At 44.3% G+C, this 25,004-nt stretch overlaps 1 protein-coding gene across 1 annotated transcript in view; it reads left to right on the forward strand.

Moving 5' to 3' along the window:
- The window catches only part of LOC147438659 (NOL1/NOP2/sun family protein / antitermination NusB domain-containing protein), a 101,674-nt gene that overhangs the window by 38,452 nt on the left and 38,218 nt on the right, over window positions 1-25,004 (forward strand). Inside the window, exons 4-5 of the mRNA XM_086484682.1 lie at window positions 1,403-1,468; window positions 1,619-1,702. Coding sequence (XP_086340808.1) covers window positions 1,403-1,468; window positions 1,619-1,702 — 150 coding nt within the window. The remainder of the gene's footprint in view (window positions 1-1,402; window positions 1,469-1,618; window positions 1,703-25,004) is intronic.

A 25,004-nucleotide genomic window follows, 5' to 3' on the forward strand; every position in this document is an offset into this window, starting at 1 on the left:
TGATGGCTAATTTTACTACGCTGGAATATCAAGAGTTTCGATCTGGATGAAAGGAGAAGCTAACTCCTTGATTAGAACAGCCGAAAGGAGAAGCTAACTCCTTGATCAAAAGAGCAGAAAGGAGAAGCTAACTCCTTAATAAAAAGAGGAAACTGATTGTCCCTCGGAAATTTTTGAGCTAACTTGAGTTGTTTTGCAAATATGCTGTAATCGAGGACGATTACTCTCTTTCAAGAAGGGGAGATGTAACAAATTGTTTACGTGTTGACCTATTGAAGAACGGAGCTACCGGCCGAGGGGCCTAAAACCCTAAGAAGAATAAGTAACAGAAGAAGTGTCACAAAGTGATGACGTGGTTGCCCGAGAGCAGAAAACCTAACCCTAATTTCTACCAGAAACCCTAACTGCTGAAACCCTAATTTTGGAAACCCTAACCCTAAAACCTGCAAACCCTAATTCTGAAAACCTTAATCCTAAAACCTGCAAACCCTAATTCTGCTGCAAAAAACCCTAAAACTACAAAAACCCTAACCCTAACCCTAACCCTAAGGGCAGCAGGAAGATTTCCGCGTTTTGCACTGGTTGATGACGTGGCAGGCTATACGGATTTCCGTGATTTACGTTGGGAGCTTTTTGGCTTTGCTTTTGGACCAGATGCTTTTGAGTTTGAAGGCTTTTCACTATAATTGCTTTTTAGGCCAAGGGCCTTTAAATATGAGGACAGGGCTCAGTCTCTCCAGGGCTCATTCTCTAGCATGCTTCCTGGAGAATGTGCAAAGTCTGGAGTACCGGCTTGTACTGTGTTGATGCAATATAAAGAAATACCGAAAGGGGCGCCAAGGTTTGGGGCCAATACTCTCTGGGGTGGAATTCTGCCACTCCGTGTTGCGTGTCGTCTCTCTCTCTCTCTCTCTCTCTCAGTTCAGTTGTTATTTGAAGTGCTTAAAGTTGTTCAGTCTGTTCTTTTCTATTGGCACGTGGTGCCTGCCTTGTGACGGGGGGGGGGGGGGGGGGGGGGCGGCGGATGTCTCCTAGTGTGTTCCAATTCATGTGTTTGTCTTCTGGATCCTAGTATGGTGTTGTCTTTCTGCATTATTTTTTAAGTATTGTTCTGTGTCGATTGCTACGCTATTTTAATCAAACAATCTCAAAAGTATCATCTCTTTGTGTGCGTGTCAAACAATTTAGTTGTTTCAAGTGTGAAGTTGATTTAAAGTGATACAGATTTTGACAGTTCAATTTTGTTTCCTTGTCCATAATGGTTACACAAAAGACATGTGGCTACAGATCCCCCCCCCCCCCTCCCCAGGTTTCAATACTCTAAAACAATGGCATCGTCATTACTTTTTTCCTTGTTTACCTTTATGACGATTGCAACGTAACATTTTGTGGTATTTGGCAGATCCTGCGCCTGGGAGTCTATGAACTCGTGAAAATGGAGACGGCACCTCATGCTGCCATTAATGAGGTGTTGTTCTTAAAAGATATTTTTGTGACACTGTTAAGTGTTGCATTTAATTTCAAATTTCATTACTGCTGCCCATGCTTCAGATTGACTTATTTTTCTATATTAGTCAATGCTATGTTGTCCTTCATAACTCCATCTGCTACTCGCTAGACAGTGAAGCTTGGAAAATACTCTCTGCGGCATGGTGCAGGAAATCTGGTCAATGGACTTCTTAGAAGCATATCACGGCATAAGGTATAGTATGTTTACTCTTGTTTGCATGCATAGACGGGCAGCTAGAAATTATGAGAATTTATTTCAGTGCTGTGATGTTTGTAAAGGTGATATGTACACTGTCCTATAAATAACACAAACTTAGACTTGACATAAATTCTGTCTTGCATGAGTTTTACATCTTTAATTTTTTAAAATCAAGTTCCCTTATGTTAGGAGACGGCTCCATAACGTTATGATTGCTCAAGTGTTAGAAGGTGTCCTAGTTCAGTGATGCCAAAAATTGACTTTCTTAAGGTTCTTCTTGTTCTAGTGTAAATACATACATATTACCCTGATTTATTGGCACTGCCGGAGGCATTGCTAACGTATCGTTGTGATTTTTCTTACAAGAGCGTGGCACTATATCTCAAGCCATTGATGAAGACGTTAATATTACATTTCATTTCATTTCATCTCTCTCTCTCTCTCTCTCTCTCTCTCTCTCTCTCTCTCTCTCTCTCTCAAGTCAATAGTGGGGCATGTACGCACCTCAGAGGGTCTATCTACACTGGTTCACTCCACTATTGGGGTGAAGCAGGGCTGCCCGCTCTACTCTATTTGGTATGTATGTGGATGAGGATTCTGACTATATTGAGAGAGATAGTAATAGAGGTGCACAGTTGGCAGGGACATGGATTCCACTTGTTATATGCTGATGATATTGTGCTGATCTCCGACTCTCCGTAGGGGATGCAACGTCACTTGGATGGCTCGAGCTGCGCAGACACAGAGAGAGCCTAATGAGACTCAGAGGTGGATCACAAACTTTTTTAGAGCAGACATTGGACGCTGGAGGAGCTACTACCAAAGCAGAGCCCACATTCTCCTCGCACCAGAGGCACGCTGATTGATCGAGCGACCGAGCTGGGGAGATCTAGCCGCCCACGACTATGGAGGACTACAGAGCATGGATGAAGGCTGCATCAGAGGATTTGGATCACTTTGTTCCGACATGCACGACGCTCGGTCAGACTATTGACCATGGAAGAGATTGATGAGATCCGCCATCGGCAGATGCTGGATCTCCTGTGATTTAGCTCTTTCTGAGGATACACCCACATTGCGTTGTATTAGTCCGTCCCCCCATTCGCTTCACTCTCCAAAGGGTATGCAAAGACATCTAGATGCGTCAAATGCTCATGCACATGACAGTGGGCTCTCCATCAACCTTGGCAAAACCAAGGTGATGGTATTCAATACTACAACACAGTCGGTCACGAGATCATCACCTATTTTGACATATGAACAGGAGATAGTAGAGCATGTAAACTCTTATGCATATCTTGGTGTTGTATTCAGTGGACCTACTTTCTCCATGAGAGATATTGCAAAGGCGAGATTGAAAAGGGGATATGCAACACTAGGATTGTCGAGGATATGCTCATAGGTGTAGTTTGAGGAGCCACGCACTAAGCTGTGGCTTTTTGACACTTTGGTCACTTCTTCCATGCTTTATAGAGTGCAGATATGGGGACTTAGCTTGGATCATCATAGCAGATCAGGCGCACATATGATGGTGGAGATCCATGGTTGTATCCATGATCTCCAGGGTAATCTGGGCGGAAGCCTCATTGCCACATGAGATTATCAGAGCTGAGATGAGTGCACCATCATTGCCACATGAGATTATCAGAGCTGAGATGAGTGCATCATCAATTGTAGTGGAGGTTCTTGCTAGATCAGTCTCTTTTATTTATAGCATATGGGAGATACCATGCAACAAATATGCACAACTAGCGCTTCTGTCATTGCGACAACTGGCCAGTGAGGGGCGATACTTCATGTTGGTTTGCATAGATATCATCTTGGTTTGAGCTACATGGACTCAGTATGGACATGCTACCCTTTTTAGTATTTTCCCTGGATGCACTATCCCTCACCCTCACACATTCAAAGATTAGCAGGATTATCAGACATGATCTCATTTTGCTGGATACTAGGACGACTTGGCTGTCTACGTGGCAGACTTGGGAACGAATATGGCTTTTTATCAAGACCATCTTCTCCTCACGACAAATGATGGGTTTATCTCACACCTCAAGTATATGGACAACCACCTATCTCATGGCATTAGATGTGTTATTGGTTAGCTACGCACCTCATCTCACTAGTAGAGTGGCCAGTAGAGAGGTATACCCCCAAAAGAGAGATTATGTCAGGTTTGCCAAAGAGAGCAGAGAGAGAGGAGCACTATATTTGCCAATGCACAACATACTATGAGTGCGCGGGCGTTTTCATTGCTTATTTAGAGAGGGCTTTTCCCTTATCCCGCATCATGGATTATTATGAGCAGAGGTGCCTAGGTCTCTTCTTGCTAGCGATCCGTAGACTTAGAGAGACTATCCTTAGGAGTAGAGGACCTACACATAGAGCAGAGGCAGATCACTACTTTTCACAGGGGGACTACTTAGGATAGCCCACCAAAGATTACCCAGTCACAGCCTCATTGGGGCATCCCAGTTTATCAAGCCATCTAGCTTGGCCGCTCGCTAAGCGCGAGGATCTTCACACTGTAGACAAGGTCTATATTGAAGTCTATGGAGCATCATTAAGCGACATCGAGCATGCCCTTTTTCGAGAGCTAACCGAGAACATTGAGGCTGTAACATTTAATGCACTAGTAACTTATGTGTAGCGGAAATTGATAACATAGTGAGCGTTTCATTAAGAACAAGCCCCTAATGAATATAGAGAGAGTACTTAATTTGAGAAAGCAACATAGCAATTTACACCTAGCTAATTTGGCATTGACAATACTTGAAAAGAGAGAGAAATAGAACAGTTGAGGACCGGATTTACATGGAGCCGGTCCCCCTTCCATAAAGGCTTTGTATTATAGCTTCTTCCATCAAAGGAGACTTTTGTACAATACAATCTTTGCGTTCCTTGACAAAACTAGTTGGTACAATGAAGATGGAAGATTCATGCACCAAATTATGCTTGAAAAACACACCTAGTGTCCCTAGCCTCAGTCCCAAGACCTCACACACCCTCAAAAATGGTGAGAGCTAGCAGGGAATGAGGATAGATTGAGAGGAAGAAGATGTATCTTACGAGAAAGAAGTATTCTCCTCACATAATCACTCTAATAGCATAGCTTAGCTTAGTAATTAGCATGGTAGAGGAGATGAGCATGCCATTGAAGCTTGGTTCTTGGTTGGATTTGCATTCCATAGCCAAGAGTTGTTGGTGTAGGCCTCTACTTCTCAATGCTTGGAGAAGGAGATGGAGTTCTTGCTCAACACATAACTTGTGTGTGTGTGTAGCAAAGTGTGTGAGACTAAAAATGCCAAGCTTTCTCTCTCTTGGTTGACCCCTCTTGCTTTTTGCTCATGCTGGCCTCTCATTGGCTCCTGCAAAGCTTAGCCAATCCATAATTGATAGCCTAATTTACTCTAGCCTAATCCATCAAGCATTTTAAAATTGATTAGACTAAATTTACTCTAGCCTAATTCTCATTGGTCCACCTCTATGGCCATCCAATAGGATTTGAGGGGAGATTGGGAGCAACTGGGCTGGGAGCCTGACATGTGTCCAGTATTCTCTTTGTGTAAAGGGGGAGCTTTGGAGTGTGTGTGTGTGTGTTTCTCTCTCATCCCCTACAATCGGGGCTCGCCCCCTCCTTCCTAGGGATGTGGGAAGACGTTTTTAGTAGATCAGGAATGGTTGGGTTAGCTATGTCACGTTGGCCATCCATTTGGGGATGATAGGCCGAAGAGAAGTTTAGCCTTGTACGTAAATTCTCAAAGAGACCCTTCCAGAAATTACTGGTCATTCTAGGATCTCTATCCGTCATTATAGACATTGGCAAGCCATGGTATTTGAAGATTTGTGATATAAAGAGGGTTGCCATTTGATGAGCCTTGATAGTCTTTTTGACAGGTATGAAATGTGCTAGTTTGCTAAACTTGTCTACTATTGTCCATATTCCCATATTCCCATGGATAGACTTGGGCAATCCAAAGATAAAATCCATGGATATGCTCTCCCATGGTGAATTAGGGATTAGCAACGGTTGAAGCAATCCAGGTTGCTTCCCTCTATCAAACTTCGTCTTTTGGCATACCACACATTATGAAACATACTCTTGTATGTTTGCTTTCATGGCAGGCCAATAGAAATACGTTTCTATCCCTTTAGGGTAGACTAAATCCCTCTATGCCCCGCATAATGAGTAGCATGAGATTCATACATTACTTTCTCAAGTAGTGAGTTAGTAACGCATAGTCTATTGAGATAACCATCTTGTAGTGTAAATGGTTCTTCCTTCTTCCCTAGTGCACGGGCTCAAATCACATCTCTAAAATCGGGATCGATAGCGTACTCATCTATCATAGAAGATAGATCATTGTAAGTTGCTATTGATACCGCATTCACTCTCGATCGTCTTGAGAGTGCATCAGCTACTTGATTATGCTTGTCAGCAATGTGAGCAATATGAAAATGAAATTACGAAAGGAAATTTGCCCACCTCATTTGTTTGTCGGAGAGCTTGGTCTGTGTCATGAAGTACTTAAGGCTTTGGTGATCCGTTCGCAGAATGAAAGCAGTCCCCAATAAATAGTGCTTCTACGAATCTAGAGCATGTAGAACTGCTAAGAGTCCCTTTTCATATATGCCTAGAGCTTGCTCAACTGGGTCGAGCCTTCGACTTTCATAGGCTATGGCATGCCCTTCTTGGAGCAAAAAGCTTCAAGGCAATCACCACAAGCGTCGCATTGGACCTCAAATGGCTTTGAGAGATCCGACAGTGTAAGCACAGGTTGAGAGATAACTTCTCTTTAAGCTTTTCGAAATCATTGTTCTCCTTGGTGGACCATATATACCTAACGTTTTTCTTTGTTAGGTCATGTAATGGTCTTGCGATTTGTGAGAACTTTTTTATGAAGCGTCTATAGTATGCACACGTACCTATAAAGCCTCTTGCAGATTCCTTGGATTAGGCCATCCTTTTATTACCTCTAACTTTGATGGACCATTTGGATGCCATCTTGAGAGATAATGTGACCTAAATACTGAATCTCTTGTAAGAAAAATTGTCACGTGACACATCCAACCCTGTGTGTCCGTGGACAAGCTACAGCATGACCAGGGTTCAGTTCAGTCAAGTTAGTCTAGAATAGGAAGTGATCTGGCACTTTTGTGAGTCTGTTTGCAGATTGTGCATGTCCAGACACTTAGATTAGGTGCATATCCTCTGGTTGCACACAACATGATCATGAGCATTCCCATCAGAATCCATCAGGGGAATTTTCGAGTGCATTAAACCTATTTTCCCTATTTTTGACATTTTTCACTTATTTATTAAGTGACTTTTGTTGGAAACTAGGTAGGGCAATTTTGCTAAGATAATATATAAGCAAACCAGAGTTAGCACTTTTTGGCAGAAGAGGCAGCAGGAGCATTGCTCACAGGCAACTTCTCAGCAGGACCCCAAGGACCTCTAACGTTTTTGCTCCACAGTAGATAGGCTAGCGTTTTTGGACAGGAACTCAGATCAGCCAGCGTTTTTGCTTCTGCATCAGCCTGGCGACAGAACCCCAACAGATCAGCCTAGCGTTTTGCATTGCAAGACCAACAAGCCCTAGCATTTGTGCATTTGCGAGGCACTTCAACGTTTTTGCAGATCTTCGCGACGGAATCCCCACAAGCATCATCGTTTTCAGTTTCCAGCAGTTAGTACCCGCAGTAGAAGTCCCAAACCTCGCAGATCTCACCTTCCCGTAGCAGATCCTCGCTGCACGGTGATTCATCAAGGTTTACAGATTCAGCCCGGAAAATGCAAATTTCAGCATTTGCATTTTCAGCGCGTTGTCGTCGCATCGTCGCCATCGACATCGTCACCGACATAGAATCAGTATTCAACAGATAAAGATTTGCAGATTTCAGCCTTAGCATTTTCAGATTTCAACCCGTCTCGTCGTCGTCCTCACCGTCGTCGACATCGTCGGCAAGTCCAAGCATTGTAGAGATTTGTGCAATCATAAGTAGACCGCTCTCGCCATAGAGAGTGGGGCATTCGGAGGAGGGTTTGACAACATTGTGGTGTCGTATTCTCTTCTCTCTCTATCTCTCAATCTCATGCACTTCCATTCACAGTGTTCATCCACTTTGTTTGTGTCCATTGCACTCTCTCACTAAAGGAACGGAAGGCTCTCCCTTCTAAAGTAAAAGGTACCTTGAGCACAGTTCGGAGCACTCATCTTGAGAAAAGTTCAACATTCACTTCTGCTGCACCTAACAACACGATTAGTAATCGACACGCCCAAGAAGACTTGGGTTACGTGCGATCGCAACAAGCAAAAAATTCTATGGTTCTTTCCTTGAGTGACAGGAAACCCAAGAAAGAAGGGCTTGTCTAGCCTCCCCTTGTGCCTCTTTTTACTCATTGAGAGCGGACCGTGCACTTAGCGACTGGCTAATCGACGTGAGGTGGGAAAAAACAACCTTCGTGTGAGCGCAAGGCCGCCAAGGGGTGCAGCCGCGGAAAAGAGCAGAACTCGGGTGAAGAGAAGATCCTTCTCTAACACATATTGCAAGCTAAAGAAGAACCTCAAGACCCGCAAGAACCTCAAGAACCCGAGAACCAAGACCCCCAAGAACCCAAGTTCCTCGTGAACTTAAGAACCCAAGACCACAAGAATCCACAAGAACCCAACCTCTGTGGATGGTCATCACTCGAAGCGGAATGGATACTTTGCTTGGAGGTGATGAGCATGAGAGAGGCGAAGAAGAATTTTTCCCACCAGGAGGTTTTACCGACCCTTTCCCTTTCCCTTCACCATCTATGCCAAGGATTACACTAACTCCTATGGAGGAGTTGGAGCAGATGTTTATGGACAACAAGTTAGAACGCGAACCAAGGAAGTTAGAACGCGACGCAAGAAAGGAGAAATTGATCGTAAGTATGAAGAAAGAATGGCCGCCATAGCCGTCAATGCGAGCAAGCACGCTTGGAAGCCAAAGTAAGACGAGTCGAATTTGATTGTGAGTGCGAAGAAAGAGAAGCAAAATTTGATCGCGAGAACAAAGCAAGACAAGCAATGAACGACCGACACATGAAAGAGATGTTGCGACTCTTTTCTCAAGTGCAGGCAGCATAGATGCAAGAGATTCGGGAAAAGGAGACTCTCTCAGTCTCATCTTCTCCAAAGCATGACACACAGGATTTGCATGATGATTTGAATGACAAGCATGATGATTTGCATGATGATCACGAAGTGATTTCTCACAAGCATGATGTTTTGTATGATGATCAAGATGTGATTTTTCACAAGCATGATGATTTGCATAAAGATGATGTGATTGTTCACAAGGATTATATGTTAGTTGATACTTTCTCTAGTGAAGCTAACCTCATTGCTGATTCGATCAACCACGAAGAGCCAATCTCGGCTCTCGAGTCGAGGCCCAAAGAATCCCTACAAGGAGATGCGATAGATCCCGCAGAACCGATCTTGGCTCTTGAACCTAGGTCCAAAGAACCCTCACAGGAAGTACTATGTGTTCGAATGATTAGTCAGCACGCATTGATCGAGTGTTTTATTCGTGATTGTTTCCTGTATTTTAGTCAACGTCTTTATGTGATCCCTTTTCATAGGCATGTCATATTGTACATTGAGGACGATTCACTCATGAATGAGCACGGATGTATGCGGATTTCTCATGAAAAGCTGAAAAGTATGCATTCAAGAAAGTCACATTCCATGTCTCTTCCTTGGCATGACACAGTTTCCGAAAGAGCACAAGAAGGATTGAGCATCAAGCATCGGCATTTCTAATGTGATTTGCCACAGTTGATTGATTTAGATCAGAAAGACAAGTTTCAATCTCATTGTTTGTGTGTATTTGATGAATGGTTTGGCACTCCGTCACTTTGTTCATTTGCATCGCATGCACAATTTGTTCGAAGGAATAGTATTTTTCCAGTCACTTTACATGGAATGGGTATGTTCATGTTTTTGTGTTGGAATCCTCGGAGATTCTTGAAGAAGATAGATGCATGACTATAGACAAAGTTGAAGCATCGAAGGAGCCACAGAAGACTGTGTCCCCTTCGGCACGGCCCAAAGAAGCAAGCGTTGCATACCTTTATGAAGTTCAAGTATCGCACTACCCACACATCAGAGTGGGCTGGCGAAGGGTCCTTTCCAGGATTCCGGATGTTATTGGCGATCTCCCTCGACGCCATATAGTTCGGTACCAGTACCTCACTTTGAAAAGGAGGGCATGTCACGTGACACATCCAACCCTATGTGTCCGTGGACAAGCTACAGTATGACCAGGGTTCAGTTCAGTCAAGTCAGTCTAGAATAGGAAGTGATCTGGCACTTTTGTGAGTCTTTTTGCAGACCGTGTATGTCCAGACACTTAGATTAGATGCATATGCTCTGGTTGCACACAACATGATCATCATCATTCCCATCAGAATCCATCAGGGGAATTTTCCAGTGCATTAACCTATTTTCCCTATTTTTGACATTTTTCACTTATTTATTAAGTGACTTTTGTTGGAAACTAGGTAGAGCAATTTTGCTAAGATAATATATAAGCAAATCAGAGTTAGCACTTTCTGGCAGAAGAGGCAGCAGGAGCATTGCTCACAGGCAACTTCTCAGCAGGACCCCAAGGACCTCTAGCGTTTTTGCTCCACATCAGATTGACTAGCTTTTTGGACAAGAACTCAAATCAGCCAGCGTTTTTGCTTCTGTATCAGCCTGGCGACAGAACCCCAGCAGATCACCCTTGCGTTTTGCATTGCAAGACCACCGGCAGCAGAAGACAGAAAATAGCCGTAGCGTTTTTGCATCTGCAAGGCACTTCAGCGTTTTTGTAGATCTTCGTGACGGAATCCCCACAAGCATCAGCGTTTTCAATTTTCAGCAGTCAGTACCCGCAGTAGAAGTCCCAAACCTCGCAGATCTCACCTTCCCGCAGCAGATCCTTGCAAGCTAAAGAAGAACCTCAAGACCCGCAAGAACCTCAAGGCCCCCAAGAACCCAAGTTCCTCGTGAACTTAAGAACCCAAGAGCACAAGAATCCACAAGAACCTAGACTTCAGTGGATGGTCATCACTCGAAGTGGAATGGATACTTCGCTTGGAGGTGATGAGCATGAGAGAGGCGAAGAAGAATTTTCCCCACCAGGAGGTTTTTGCGACCCTTCCCCTTCTCCTTCTCCATCTACGCCAAGGATTGCACTAACTCTTATGGAGGAGTTGGAGCAGATGTTTATGGACATCTAGTTAGAACGCGAACCAAGGAAGTTAGAACGCGACGCAAGAAAAGGAGAAATTGATCGTAAGTACGAAGAAAGAATGGCCGCCATAGCGTGTGAGCGCCAGCAAGCACACTTGGAAGCCAAAGTAAGACAAACCGAATTTTGATTGTGAGTGCGAAGAAAGAGAAGCAGAATTTGATCGTGAGAACAAAGCAAGACAAGCAATGAACGACCGACACATGAAAGAGATGTTGCGACTCTTTTCTGAAGTGCAGGTAGCACAGATGCAAGAGATTGGGGAAAAGGAGACTCTCTCAATCTTTTCTTCTCCAAAGCATGACACACAGGATTTGCATGATGATTTGAATGACAAGCATGATGATTTGCATGATCATCACGAAGTGATTTCTCACAAGCATGATGATCAAGATGTGATTTCTCACAAGCACGATGATTTGCACGAAGATGATGTGATTGTTCACAAGGATGATATGTTTGTTGATACTTTCTCTAGTGAAGCTAACCTCATTGCAGATTCGATCAACCACGAAGAACCGATCTTGGCTCTAGAGTCAAGGTCCAAAGAACCCCCACAAGGAGATTCGATAGATCCCGAAGAACCGATCTTGGCTCTTGAGCCTAGGTCCAAAGAACCCTCACAGGAAGTACTATGTGTTCGAATGATTAGTCAGCATGCATTGATCGGTGTTTTATTCGTGATTGTTTCCTGTATTTTAGTCAGCGTCTTTATGTGATCCCTTTTCATAGGCATGTCATATTGTACGTGAGCATTTTTGCATCTGCAAGGCACTTGAGCGTTTTTGCAGATCTTCGCGACGGAATCCCCACAAGCATCAGCGTTTTCAGTTTTTAGTAGTTAGTACCCGTAGTAGAAGTCCCAAACCTCGCAAATCTCACCTTCCCGCAGCAGATCCTCGCCGCACGGTGAGATTCATCAAGGTTTACAGATTCAGCCTGGAAAACGCAGATTTCAGCATCTGCGTTTTCAGCGCGTCGTCGTGGCATCGTCCCCATCGACATCGTCACTGACATAGAGTGAGTATTCAGCAGATAAAGATTTGCAGATTTCAGCCTTAGCATTTTCAGATTTCAACCCGTCTCGTCGTCGTCCTCACCGTCGTCGACAAGTCCAAGCATTGTAGAGATTTGTGCAATCATAAGTAGACCGCTCTCGCCATAGAGAGTGTGGCCTTCGGAGGAGGGTTTGACAACATTCTTGTGTCGTATTCTCTTCTCTCTCTATCTCTCAGTCTCATGCACTTCCATTCACAGTGTTCATCCACTTTGTTTGTGTCCATTGCACCCTCTCACTAAAGGAACGGAAGGCTCTCCCTTTTAAAGTAAAAGGAACCTTGAGCACAGTTTGAAGCACTCATCCTGAGCAAAGTTCAACATTCACTTCCGCTGCATCTTACAAAATTTCACTTTTCTTTCGATTATATAAAGCTTATTCTCTCGTAAAACTTGAAATATGACCTGGAGGTGTTGCTTATGTTCGTCTAATGAATTGGAGTAGATGATTATATCATCAAAGAACACTCAAGTAAAGGTTTGATGAGGCTTGAATAGCTTCTCCATCAAGCGGTTAAATGTGGTTGCTACATTGGTCAAGCCAAAAGGCATGACAATGTACTCGTAAAGACCAAACGTAGTCCGAAATGCGGTGTTTACAATGTCTTGATCAACTATCGTTATTTGATTGTAGCCACTTTTTAGGTCAATGCTACTGAAGTAGGTCGACCCCTGTAGCTTATCAAATAGTTCGTCTACCCGTGGAACGGGAAACTTATTCTTGATAGTGATTCTATTTAGTGCTCGATAGTCGACACACACATGATATGTGCCGTCTTTCTTTTGCACTAATAACATTGGTAATCAAAATGGAGATGAGCTAGGCCTAACAATGCCTTTCTCAACTAACTCATGCACTTGCCGTATAAGCTCCTCTTTTTGAGCTTGAGAAACTCTATAAGGAGATTTATTAGGCGGTGAGCTTCCTGGAAGAAACTCAATTGCATGGTCTTCATCCCTCGTTTGGGAGGTAGATCACAACGGATGTCGTCAATAAAAACATCTTGGAATCCCTTGAGGAACTTGGATAACTCTAATTGCTTTTGATTGGTTATATCTTCTTCTGCTAAAACATTAGGTTCATTTTGAGAATCTTTAACAAAAATCATGTACACGGAAATAGAGCTCTTTATTGACTTATTGAAAGCTTGCTTATGTACAATAGGTATGGTACTACGCAACTCCTTATTATCTATGTACATATCTTTTTCCCTGAACCTAAAGTAAATTTTCCTTTCAGGGAATTTAACATTGGCAGCCATGCGATCAAACCATGGTGCCCCTAGGATTACATCCTCGTGCTTGAGAGGAGAGATGAAGAAATCTTCCTTGTCCATAGAGCTTTGGACATGGAGCCTCAATTTCCCAATTAAGGGAGTGACTGTGTCACGTGACACATCCCAACCCTATGTGTCCGTGGACAAGCTACACCACAGCAAGGTTCATTCAATCCAGTCAGTCTAGATTAGCAGTGATTTGGCACTTTTGTGAGTCTATTTGTAGACCGTGCATGCCTAGTCACTTAGCATAGATGCATATCCTCCGGTTGCACACAGCATGATCATTGGAATTCCCATCAGAATCCATTAGCATCAGTTAGGGGAATTTTCCAGTGCATTTAGCCTATTTTCCTATTTTTGGTTATTTTCACTTATTATTTTTAAGTGACTTTCCAACAAAAGTAGGTAGGGCAATTTTACTAAGTTAATATATAAGCAAACCCAAGTTAGCACTTTTTGGCAGAAGAGGCAGCAGGAGCTTCCCGCTCAACAGGCAACTTCTCAGCAGTACCCCCCCAACGTTTTTGGACCTCCTTCTTCGCGCGGGGATTCCCAGCAGATTCCATCGCCAGACATCCCCCTTCATTGGCGTTTCCACTCACAGCAAATCCTCGCCATCAAGCTCCCTTATCTGGCGTTTTTGCTAACCAAACATCAGCCCTAATCAGCGTTTTCACTAACGCTAGGGACTGCTGCAGATCAACATTAGCGTTTTGATATTTCAGCCATTAGCGTTTTTGGCAAAGACAGATCTAGCCAGCGTTTTTGGTTTCAGCCCCTTACCGCAGCAGATACTCGCAGTTTCAGCCTTAGACACACAAGTAGATTAGCCCCGAGTTGGTTGCAGATGTTCCCCCCATTTTCAGCCATAAAAACGCAGCCAAAACAGTCATTTTCAGCCACCGAAACAGTCCCGAAATTCAGCGATTAGAAGATCACAGATTCAGCCATCGAGTCGTCGTCGTCATCGGCATAGTCCCATTGCATCAATCCATTGCATTCGCATTGTACACCTTTGTGCAATCAAAGTAGACTACTCTCGCCGACGAGAGTGGGGCCTTCGGAGGAGGGTTTTCCAACCTCTCGGGTGTCGTATCTCCTCTCTCCTTCTCTCAGTCTCATTCACTTGCATGCACAATATCCACTCACTTTGTTCGTGATCATAGCACCCTCCATAAGACGGAAAGCTCTCTCTTTCCCTAAGAACTAAATGGAACCTTGAGCAATAAAGATCACTAATCTTGAGAAAATACAACATTCATTCCGTTGCACCTAACAGATTGAGGCTTCTTGCCCCTTGAAAGCACCATTAGTAGGTAGAACATTTCCCATCTCATAGGCTTGGATGCCTAGCTTAGTGGCCAACTCTGTGGATATGAAATTGTGAGTAGAACCAGGGTCAAAGAGAATGAAAGCATCATGTTCTCTTATCTTTCCCCAAGCATGGCATAGAGGAGATCCTTTGTGATGAGCATCCTCTTCTTGAATTTTGACCAAGGTAGCTCTAGAAGGCTCCTTACGTGTATTCTTGTGGCGACAAGCACGATAGGCATGCCCTTGCTACTCGCACTTGAAACAACGGTTATCTTTTCGATAATGCTCTAGCTCTTCAGGAGAGAGTTTATTTTTGCCTTTATAAACTCCCATCTCCTTAGCTTTGTTGTTGTTGACGTTGTCTTTGGGAGACTTTTGGACGTTGTCTTTCCCCTTAGGCTCGTTATGGTCCTTTTTTTCCGTGGGCTTAAGATTTCTCTTAGCCCCTTGTTGGAAATTGATTCTTGAAGCCACCATGGTATGGTGTATGACCGCAGATATGGTGCGTCGCCTTTGGGAGTTAACATACTCCGCCATATCCTCGGTTAAGCCCGCACAAAATTGTTGTTTTTGCTGTCCAAAATCCATCTTTTTGAAGACAGTGGCTTTGAGGTGTAAATCCCAAAACTTGTCTACATATTTGTGAATAGATTCGTAGGGAGAGAGCTTCAAACTTTGCCATTCGGTGAGTACTTTGTCTTTGGCATCGGTAGCCGAAAACTGCTTCATGATGGAAGCTCTTAAAGCTTTCCATGTTCGTGGAGCTTCACTGTTTGCTCGTAGGCTATACCACCATTGCCTGGCGGACTTTTGAAAATGCATGGCTACATGACGTAGCTTAGAGGACTACGTGAAGCCCTCATCTCCAAACGCTGCATCGAATTGTTTGATAAAGGCCAAGACTTTGTCCGTAGCACCAAAAGTGCCATCCTAGGTAAGGAAAGAGATGTTCTTTCCTCCCTCTTTGAACTTTTTGAGCTTGGACGACCTCTTCCAAGTTGCATAGGATTTCCTATGGCCTCTTCTTTTAGGTGGTTCAAGAGCTGCACCATCACTTTCTTTAGAAGAGGAAGAGTATGAGGAGGATTTGTTCTTGACTTCTTGTGAGTGCAGGAACTGATAGCCGAAATGACTGCAGCATTTTGGTCTGATTGATCTCGAATAGACATGGTTGCAATAGGGGTTAGTCAATCGGACATCGATGAGGTCCTGATTGGACCTAGATGTGATTGCTAGCTACATTGCCGATAAATCATGGTCTAAGATCCGAATGAATGTTGAATGTCATGTGATGTCCTGTGATGTCTGATGATGTCCTGTGATGTCGTGTGATGTGACTGTCGATTTTGTACATGTGCTAGATGTGCGTTCCTAGTACGTAGGTACTAACAGTCAGTGTCTGCTAAGACGGTTTATGGCTTTTGTCGGTTTTGCAGGCGTAATCGCGGTCGATTACAATGCTTTCAAGAGGGGGGTATGTCACAAAGTGATGACGTGGCGGACAGCAGAAACCATAATTTCTGCCAGAAACCCTAAAATTCCTGCAAACCCTAATTTTTGCCAGAAACCCTAAATTCCGAAAATCGCGGAGACGGATTATTATTAAAAATAAAATAAAAAAATTTTGAAAAATGATGGGCGACGCGAATTTTGCTTTTGCTTTTTTTTATAAAAAAAAAGAGAAAAGACTCTCTAAGAGAGAGAGAGAACTGATGCTTTTGATTTTAAAAGCTTTTGGGGCTCTGCTTTTGGGCATCCCTTGTAACCTTTAAATTAGTGGTGAGGGCCTCACTTCTCAGAGCATCTGGACGCAGAGTCTGAGAGTGAAACCCTAACCGCTCTCTTGTACTTTGATGATTGATTAATACAAAAAGAAATACCGAAAGGGGCGCCAGTCTTTGGGGCCAATATCTCTAGGCACGGAACTCCGCCGGGCCAGTGCAAATCTATTGTGATCTGTAAATTGTTTTGAAGTGGTTATTTGGTGCTGTCGCGGTTGATTCTTGACTTGGAGTGTCCAAGTTTGTTACACCTCCTCTACTTTCTTTTGTGTTGCAAAGATGACCGCGGTCCATGACTTCTTCTCCTCATCTTCCTTGATAACCTGTATTTCTTCTTTCATGGTATTCAATTCTTCCATCATGGATGGCTGAATTTCGCCTTCTTCGAGCCGCCCAGATTTTGCTGCAAGAAGTTCACCTTGGGAGGGTTCGGATTGTGGCTTCTTGTGAAGCCGCTTGCTCTTCGACACGAGAAATCCTTTCGCATAGGTTCCTCTTCTCCTCTTTCCATTCCTCTATCTTTCAAAGAAAAGTTGCATCAATCTCTTTCTTCCACTCCTCCACTTAAGCCTCGAGTGTTGATATCCGCTTGTTGGTGATCGAGAACTTCATGTTGAGAGGGAGGCGGGCTTTAGCCACTGGGGAGGCCATGTGAAAGATGTCAATGGGTAGCCCAATGGAGGGAGACCATGTCAATCGGCAGCCCAATGGAGGGAGACCATGGTGTGGAAGGGGGAGGCAGCTCAAATGGGGGGGGCTGATTCAGCCAGTCCATGACCGGGGGGGGGGATATATAAGCGCGAGGGGCTAGCGGGTGGCTCGAAGGGGGGGGACTGGCAGCACAGAGAGAGAGAGAGAGAGAGAGAGAGAGAGAGAGAGAGAGAGAGAGAGAGAGAGAGAGAGAGAGAGAGAGAGAGAGAGTCGTGCTCTGTGGTTTCCTATTTGTGCACTGCTGGAGAACCCGTCGTGTTGCACGAGACCTTGACCGTTTGCTACCCACTGCACGTCAAATGTTACCCTTAGGCTCACGTGGCTTTTCTAGCGTAAATAACCTACACTACCCGCATGCATAGCCCCCCACCTGCCTGCGGATGTCGTTTGTTGACATACTGTGGAGAGCGCTGCCTTGGAGTAAATGCTTCTGCTTGCCCTATGCCACCTAGTCCTGTGTGCTAATTGTACCCAGCTGCGAGGGGCTGGCAGAGAGAGAGAGAGAGAGAGAGAGAGAGAGAGAGAGAGAGAGAGAGAGAGAGAGAGAGAGAGAGAGAGAGAGAGAGAGAGAGAGAGAGAGAGAGAGAGAGAGAAAAGAAGAGGAAGAAGAAGAAGAAGAGGAGGAGAATGTTAACGTCGTAGGAAACTATCCCAACATACCTGTTATTGAAGAGGGAAATGACATAACCAATCTACCACACTTGGGTGATACAAAAGGTTATACAATTTTCCTCTTTTTATTAACACACACACACACACACACACCCAAGAAGAAGAGGATTTTCACGTCCTAGGAAACTATCCCAAGAGACCTCAAAGATCTCTCTGACGAGAGTTGAACTCAAGACCTATTATGAAGAGGGAAATGGCATAACCAATCTACCACACTTGGGTGATAGAAAGGTTATACCATTCTCCTCTTTTTATTAACACACCCACACACACACACACACACACACACACCCGAGAAGAGGATTTTAACGTCGTAGGAAACTATACTAACGTTTTCAAAAGGCCAAAATGACCTATGAGACAAGAAGGTTACATCCATGTGTGACTCTAGTACAGTATCTCAGGAACATTAAGATAAGAGGGTATCTAGTGTGGGTAGGTATGTATGCCTAACCTACACCCTCATCAAATAATACATCAGCTCAAAACATATGTGGAGCGGTACAATCACGTGAAGGCTAATAAGGTGCACAATGAAGAAAGTAGACAATGGTGATCATACCATGAAGTCTCTCTCGGTCTCTACAGTATGGCCTCTGTCATAAAAACTAATATCTAATACTCCCAAATTATTTTCTCATGTTAAACTGCTCATTTAATATGGGGAAGTACCAAGGGAGTACAAGCTAAGATATTGGTAAGGCTGCCAAATCGGTCTCTGTCAGGGATCCAAAGGAGGGAAAATAGGGATCCAAAGAGGGACAGTATGCAAAAGAGCAATGTGCTTCAATGGGGCTTAAAAGACCTTAGGTTTAACCCCATTAAGACTTCCATAGGCTAAAGTTCCTAATTTTAATTGCATTGTCCAAAGGCCAAAGCAGGAGAAATATTGGATGGTCATGGGAAGACTAAAAAGTCTTCCCACATCCCTGGGAAGGAGGGGGCGAGCCCTTATTGTAGGGGATGAGAGAGAAACACACACACACGCTTCAAAGCTCCCCCTTTACACAAAGGGAATAATGGACACACGTCACGCTCCTAGCCCAGTTGCTCTCAATCTCCCCTCAAATCCTATTGGATGGCCATAGAGGTGGACCAATGAGAATTAGGCTAGAGTAAATTCAGTTTAATCAATTTAGAAATTCTTGATAAAAGAATGAATAGAAATTAAGCTCCCTAGAAGACTATTGGACAGTCTACCAAGGGGTCCAATGAGCATCCAGCAGCACAATGGCTTGCCTGATTCCTATTGGCCAGAAGACAAAAAGGTCCAATGAGAGTTTAGATTAATTATTTAATTACCTAAAGCTCTCACAAAAGAGGAAGGGGGACACATGTCACAAGGCTATCAATTGTGGATTGGCTAAGCTTTGCAGGAGCCAATGAGAGGCTAGCATGAGCAAAAAGCAAGAGGGGTCGACCAAGAGAGAGAAAGCTTGGCATTTTTAGTCTTACACACTTTGCTACACACACACACACACACACAAGTTATGTGTTGAGCAAGAACTCCATCTCCTTCTCCAAGCATTGAGAAGTAGAGGCCTACACCATTAACTCTTGGCTATGGAATGCAAATCCAACCAAAAACCAAGCTTCAATGGCATGCTCATCTCCTCTACCATGCTAATTACTAAGCTAAGCTATGCTATTAGAGTGATTATGTGAGGAGAATACTTCTTCCTCGTAAGATACATCTTCTTCCTCTCAATCTATCCTATTTCCTGCTAGCTCTCACCATTTTTGAAGGTGTGTGAGGTCTTGGAACTGAGGCTAGGGACACTAGGTGTGTTTTTCAAGCATAATTTGGTGCATGAAGCTTCCATCTTCATTGTACCAACTAGTTTTGTCAAGGAACACAAAGATTGTATTGTACAAAAGTCTCCTTTGATAGGAGAAGCTATAATACAAAGCCTTTATGGAGGGAGGACCGGCTCCATGTAAATCTGGTCCTCAACTGTTGTCAATTGTTCTATTTCTCTCTCTTTTCAAGTATTGTCAACGCCAAATTAACTAGCTATGTTGCTTTCTCAAATTAAGTACTCTTTCTATGCTCATTAGTAACTTGTTCTTAATGAAATGCTCACTACGTTATTAATTTCCGCTACACACAAGTTACTAGTGCATTAAACGTTACATTGGTATCAGAGCTATTGGTTTCTCTTTTCTTGCTCAAGAAGAGAGGTCCTCAAGCTTGCTACAAATGGTTGTGTTATTAATTGTAAAAGAGTGAGCAGAATAGGGGTTTTTCATCCTTGAACCACGCCTGCTTTATGCAGTTAACGGGGATACCGTCGAGATCTATGGTCTTAATAATGGAGTCCTATGGGGCTTGCCTATGGCTTAACCATTATAGAGCTATGAGAAGCTTGACACGAACCGGTGCTATCTTGGCTCTGTTGAACCCTCTCTTCTATTCCTTGCAATTAATAATATTCGAGCCACGGGTATGATGCTTGAGGGCTTATCTTTGAAGGTAAAGGGGAGTAGCAACTAGGGCTTGAAGTGCCAAGGTACAAGTAAAAATTTACACCTAAAATTTGCTAGTATGGCTGACAACGGAAAAGAGATTGAAATGAATGTTGATATCTTTGATTTTGCTAATGAAAGAGCAACTAATGATGCCCCTATGCTTGTAAATTATCTTGTTTCTAGGCTTCAACAAGCCCTAGGCAATCCATCCCTCCAAGGTGAAGTGCCACAGCAATTGCGCACCCATGGTATTCTCCAAACTCCTCACCAAGAAGACAGGGTACCTAGGAAGCCTCCTTGTGAGACTTCCAAAAGAGGACTCTCTCCGATAAGGGAAGAAGAGGAGGATCCATACAAAGGGCTCAAAAATTTACTACTTGATGACGCATCTCCCTCTCAAAGGATAACCCAAGTTTCAAGGGTAGAGCCCCCACCGAAAGAACGAGAAAGAAGTGAGTCTCCTGCCACCTCGACGGAGATGGCTCCACAAAGACGGTGGGCAAAACGCTCTCCAACACCCCCTAAACGGAGAAGACCGTCGCATACATGTCTGGGGTCTCTGTCGGAGACAATTGTCTCAGGCATGCCATGTAATCTGAAAATCTGGGCCACAAACAGTCTCGCTAAGTGATCCGGCTTGATTGTTTTCTTCACTGGAATGAAATGAGCCTGTTTGCTAAATCTGTCAATAACAGTCCAGATACCATCCCTACCACTCTGTGTTCTCGGGAGATCAAAAATGAAATCCATTGCTATACTTTCCCAGGGGCGGGTGGGTATGGGTAAAGGCTGTAACAATCCCTGTGCTTTATGCCTGTTAAACTTGACCTTCTGGCATACCAAGCAACTGCGCACAAACTCTTCCACATCTTTCTTGAGTCTCGGTCAAAAGAAATATCTCTCTACCCCTTTCATGGTGGTAGCAATGCCGCGGTGACCCGTAAAAGGTGGACAATGGCATTCAGTCATAACCTTTTCCCTCAACGGTTGTGTAACGCACAACATAGTCTTTTTCATCAAGTAGCCTTCCCGAAGGGAGTATCCAGCTACTATCTCCCCATCCCGTATCCGTGTGAAAATATCTGCAAAATCTGTATCTGTGGCATACTGATCGACCATATCCTCGAAGCTCCTATGATGTATGGCGGAAATAGCCAGAACCAACGGTTTCCGAGACAAAGCATCTGCCACCACATTCTTCTGTCCCTGCACATGGACAATCTGGAAGTGGAACTGTGACAAGATGTTCGCCCACCGCATCTGTTTTTCCGAAAGCTGCTTCTGTGACAAGAAGTAGCGCAAACTCTGATGGTCTGTAAAGACAGTAAAATCCGCTCCGAGTAGGTAATGCCGCCACTGAGTAAGAGCATGGATAACCGCCAAAAGCTCTTTCCCATAGATCTGTGCTGTCATCTCCGGCCTAGAGAACAAACGGCTCTCGTAAGCTATGACATGGCCTTCTTGCAGCAAGACCGCACCCAGACTACGACCACAAGCATCACAATATACTTCAAATGACTTCTGCAATTCCGGCAAAGTCAAAATAGATCTCGTAGTCAATTTCTCTTTCAATGTCCGAAAGGCAGTCACCTCTGTGGGTCCCCACGAAAAAGGTACTCCTTTCTGTGTCAAGGTATGCAAAGGGGAAGCAACCTCTGCAAACTTTCGTATGAACCGCCTGTAGTACGAACACAGTCCCAAGAAGCTTCTAACTTCATGGACATTCCTCAAATCGGGCCAATCACGGATAGTCTCTATCTTGGCCGGGTCCATTCGCACTCCTGCTGCTGACACAATGTGTCCCAAAAAGTGTATCTCTAGTAGGAAAAATTCACTTTTCTTTGCATTAATCACTAACGTGTGATCTCGTAATGCCTGAAAGACTTGAAGCAGATGATCTCTGTGTTCTGCCTCATTCTTGGAGAAAACAATGATGTCGTCAAAGAAAGTGCCAACAAATAGCCTGTACTCTCGAAAAATCCTGTCCATCATCCGGTTAAATGTCGCAGGAGCATTGGTTAAGCCAAAAGGCATCACCAAAAACTAAAATAACCCAAAAGTCGTCCGAAAAGCTGTCTTGTAGACATCTCCTGGTGCTATCCTGCTCTGATGATATCCACTCTTCAAGTCAATCCTGCTAAAGCACGAGGATCCCTGTAACCTGTCGAGTATATCATCGATCCTAGCAATCGGAAATCTGTTCTTGATGGTGATTTCGTTGAGAGTGCTATAATCGATGCACATTCTCCAAGATCCGTCTTTCTTCAAAACCAACAACACTGGAGAGCAATACGGTGAAGTACTAGGCTGGACAAGACCCTTTTCCAAGAGGTCTTTCACTGAGTTCATAATCTTTTCATTCTGTACTCGGCTCACACGATAAGGTGGCCGATTCGGTGGCGTGCTTCCAGATATCAGATCAATGGTATGATCTTCAGGCCCTCTCAAAAGCAATCGGCATGAGCGTGGAGAAAAAAAATCTTGGCGTTCTTTTCTTCAGGTCAAATATCCATCGTTCAGTTCTCCCAAAAGAATGAGTAAGAAAACTGAAGTTCATCAAGTACAATCTCTCTAAGCCCTTCATTTATCAAAGTCGCTTTCTCGGCCCAGTAGTCAACCACGGCGTAGTTCTTGTGGTACCAAGGGATCCCGAGTAGAACGTCACTCACGTGCCCTGAACACCCCTGTCATTGCAAACGAAGTTTGCCAATGCTCGGTGTAATGGCAACATCCCACCCGGGTGCCAGTCGAACTACCTCCGCCTGTGGCGTCAGTCTGTCGGGCGTAGTTCCAAATCGAGCCGCCAATTCCAAGTGAAAAGAAGTTGGCATTGGCTCCTTCAAAAGAGCTTCCTGATCCTTCGCTTTGCCCCGAAAGTGGCAAAGTTTGTACTTTCATTCATTAGATTCGGTGCAGGTCCCACGCCATGTGGTACCAGTTCTGCTTTTCTATCTGCCTTTTCTGCCACATTCCTCAGCTGCTCTCGAACTCTCAGACCTGTCGTCGCTTTTATCATGCTGTTCTTTCTGTGCCGTATCAGGGCACTTCGCGGAAATATGTCCATGTTCCCCGCATCCAAAGCACTTCCCCTCACTGATGAAGCGAGCTCTCTCCTCAGAAGTAAGCTTGGGTCGTGCATCCTTTTTTTTTCTCTGGGTTGCTCTTTTTCATTCTACTTTCATTCCCAGAAGTCTGTTCGGCTTGTTGTGTCATGGCCTCATCTGTGGGGTAGGTCAGACTGCCAGAGTGAATGGCAAAGCCCCGCTTCGCATGACTCATTAATTCCTGAATAGAAGCCGACTTCTGTTCCAAGCAGTGATCTCGGATCTCTGTAGGTAGACCCAAGGTAAACCGCTCAATCTGTTCTCTGAACGAGATCTTCTTGAATGAAGAGGCGGGTAGAAAAGAGCTCCAGAATCTTTCACAATAAGAATTCACTGTATCGCTCTTGGTCATGCGGAGATGGTTCCAAGCAGCTTGTATATCTCGCTCAAACTCTTGAGTCAACCAAGAAGAAATAAAAAGCCTCTTGAATTTCAGCCATGTAACTCGCACAGTCTTGCTTAATAGAAGCGTGGACCACCAAGTACGAGCATTCCCCTTAAAGTAAGAGGCAGCTCTCCGAATCTTGGAGTGCTCTGATTAGCGTCCTCCCGCGAAAGCGATGTCAAACTGTTGTATAAAAGACAAAACCTTCGAAGCATCTGAGTATCCTGAAAAGTATCAAACTTGATCGAGTGGCCACCTTCCTTAAACTCTCGGACTTTCTTGCTTTTATCTTCGAGAAAGTCATACTGGTTGGCTTTGTAAAAATTCTTCTTGTTCGCATAAAACTTTCCGTCATCGGAATCTGAGCTGTCTGTAGACGAGTCCTCAGTAGAACTGTCAGTCTTTGGGCGAGATGTAGCCTTCTTTGCCTTTTTCTTGCCCGTTCCGAAGCTTTGTGTCTTGCTTCGCTTTTTGCTTTTTTCTGTCTTCTTCGCTCTAATCCGAGGAGCTAGAAGAACTGTCAGAAGAAGAAGAAGAAGAACTGGGTACTCCTTCAAATCGAACACGCTTCTTCCGTTTCTTTGCCTTGTCAAATGTCAACCGACGACCCAAATATCCCGGGAAGTCAGTGCCTTTCTTCTGCTTTTTGCCGTGCTTTTCGGCTTTCTTTTGCGTGTCAAAAAGCTGAGCAATCCGTGCATCAACCACGTTCTCCAGTTCCTTCTCCGTATATTTCTTGGAGGCAGAAGGTTTCTTGAGAGCGGGTTTTGGGAGTGGTGTTTTGGTTCTCTGCCACTCCATCTGTACCTCTTTCAAAGAGGTCTGGTTCATATATTTTGCCATCTTCGGGTCCTTGGCAAAATTGAGCATCATCTTTGTTGCATCACCAATCAATTGACGACGCTCCATCTCTCTTTGCTCCGCTTGAGTAGGCCGAGGCGGGCCATACTCTGTCTGAATCTTCGTTGTGATCCCAGCCCGCATCTCCAGATGCAGAGGGAGTCGACTGATCATTGCGTGAAGCCATAGGTGCCGCGGAAAAAAATTCGGGGATCGGATTTCCCGTAGAAGAGAAATCGGCCGTGCTCTGATACCACTGTAACAAACTTGGACACTCCAAGTCAAGAATCAACCGCGACAGCACCAAATAACCACTTCAAAACAATTTACAGATCACAATAGATTTGCACTGGCCCGGCGGAGTTCCATGCCTAGAGATATTGGCCCCAAAGACTGGCGCCCCTTTCGGTATTT

Source organism: Adiantum capillus-veneris, chromosome 16 (assembly GCF_014529385.1).
Source record: "Adiantum capillus-veneris isolate H3 chromosome 16, ASM1452938v2, whole genome shotgun sequence".
NCBI lineage: Eukaryota > Viridiplantae > Streptophyta > Polypodiopsida > Polypodiales > Pteridaceae > Adiantum > Adiantum capillus-veneris.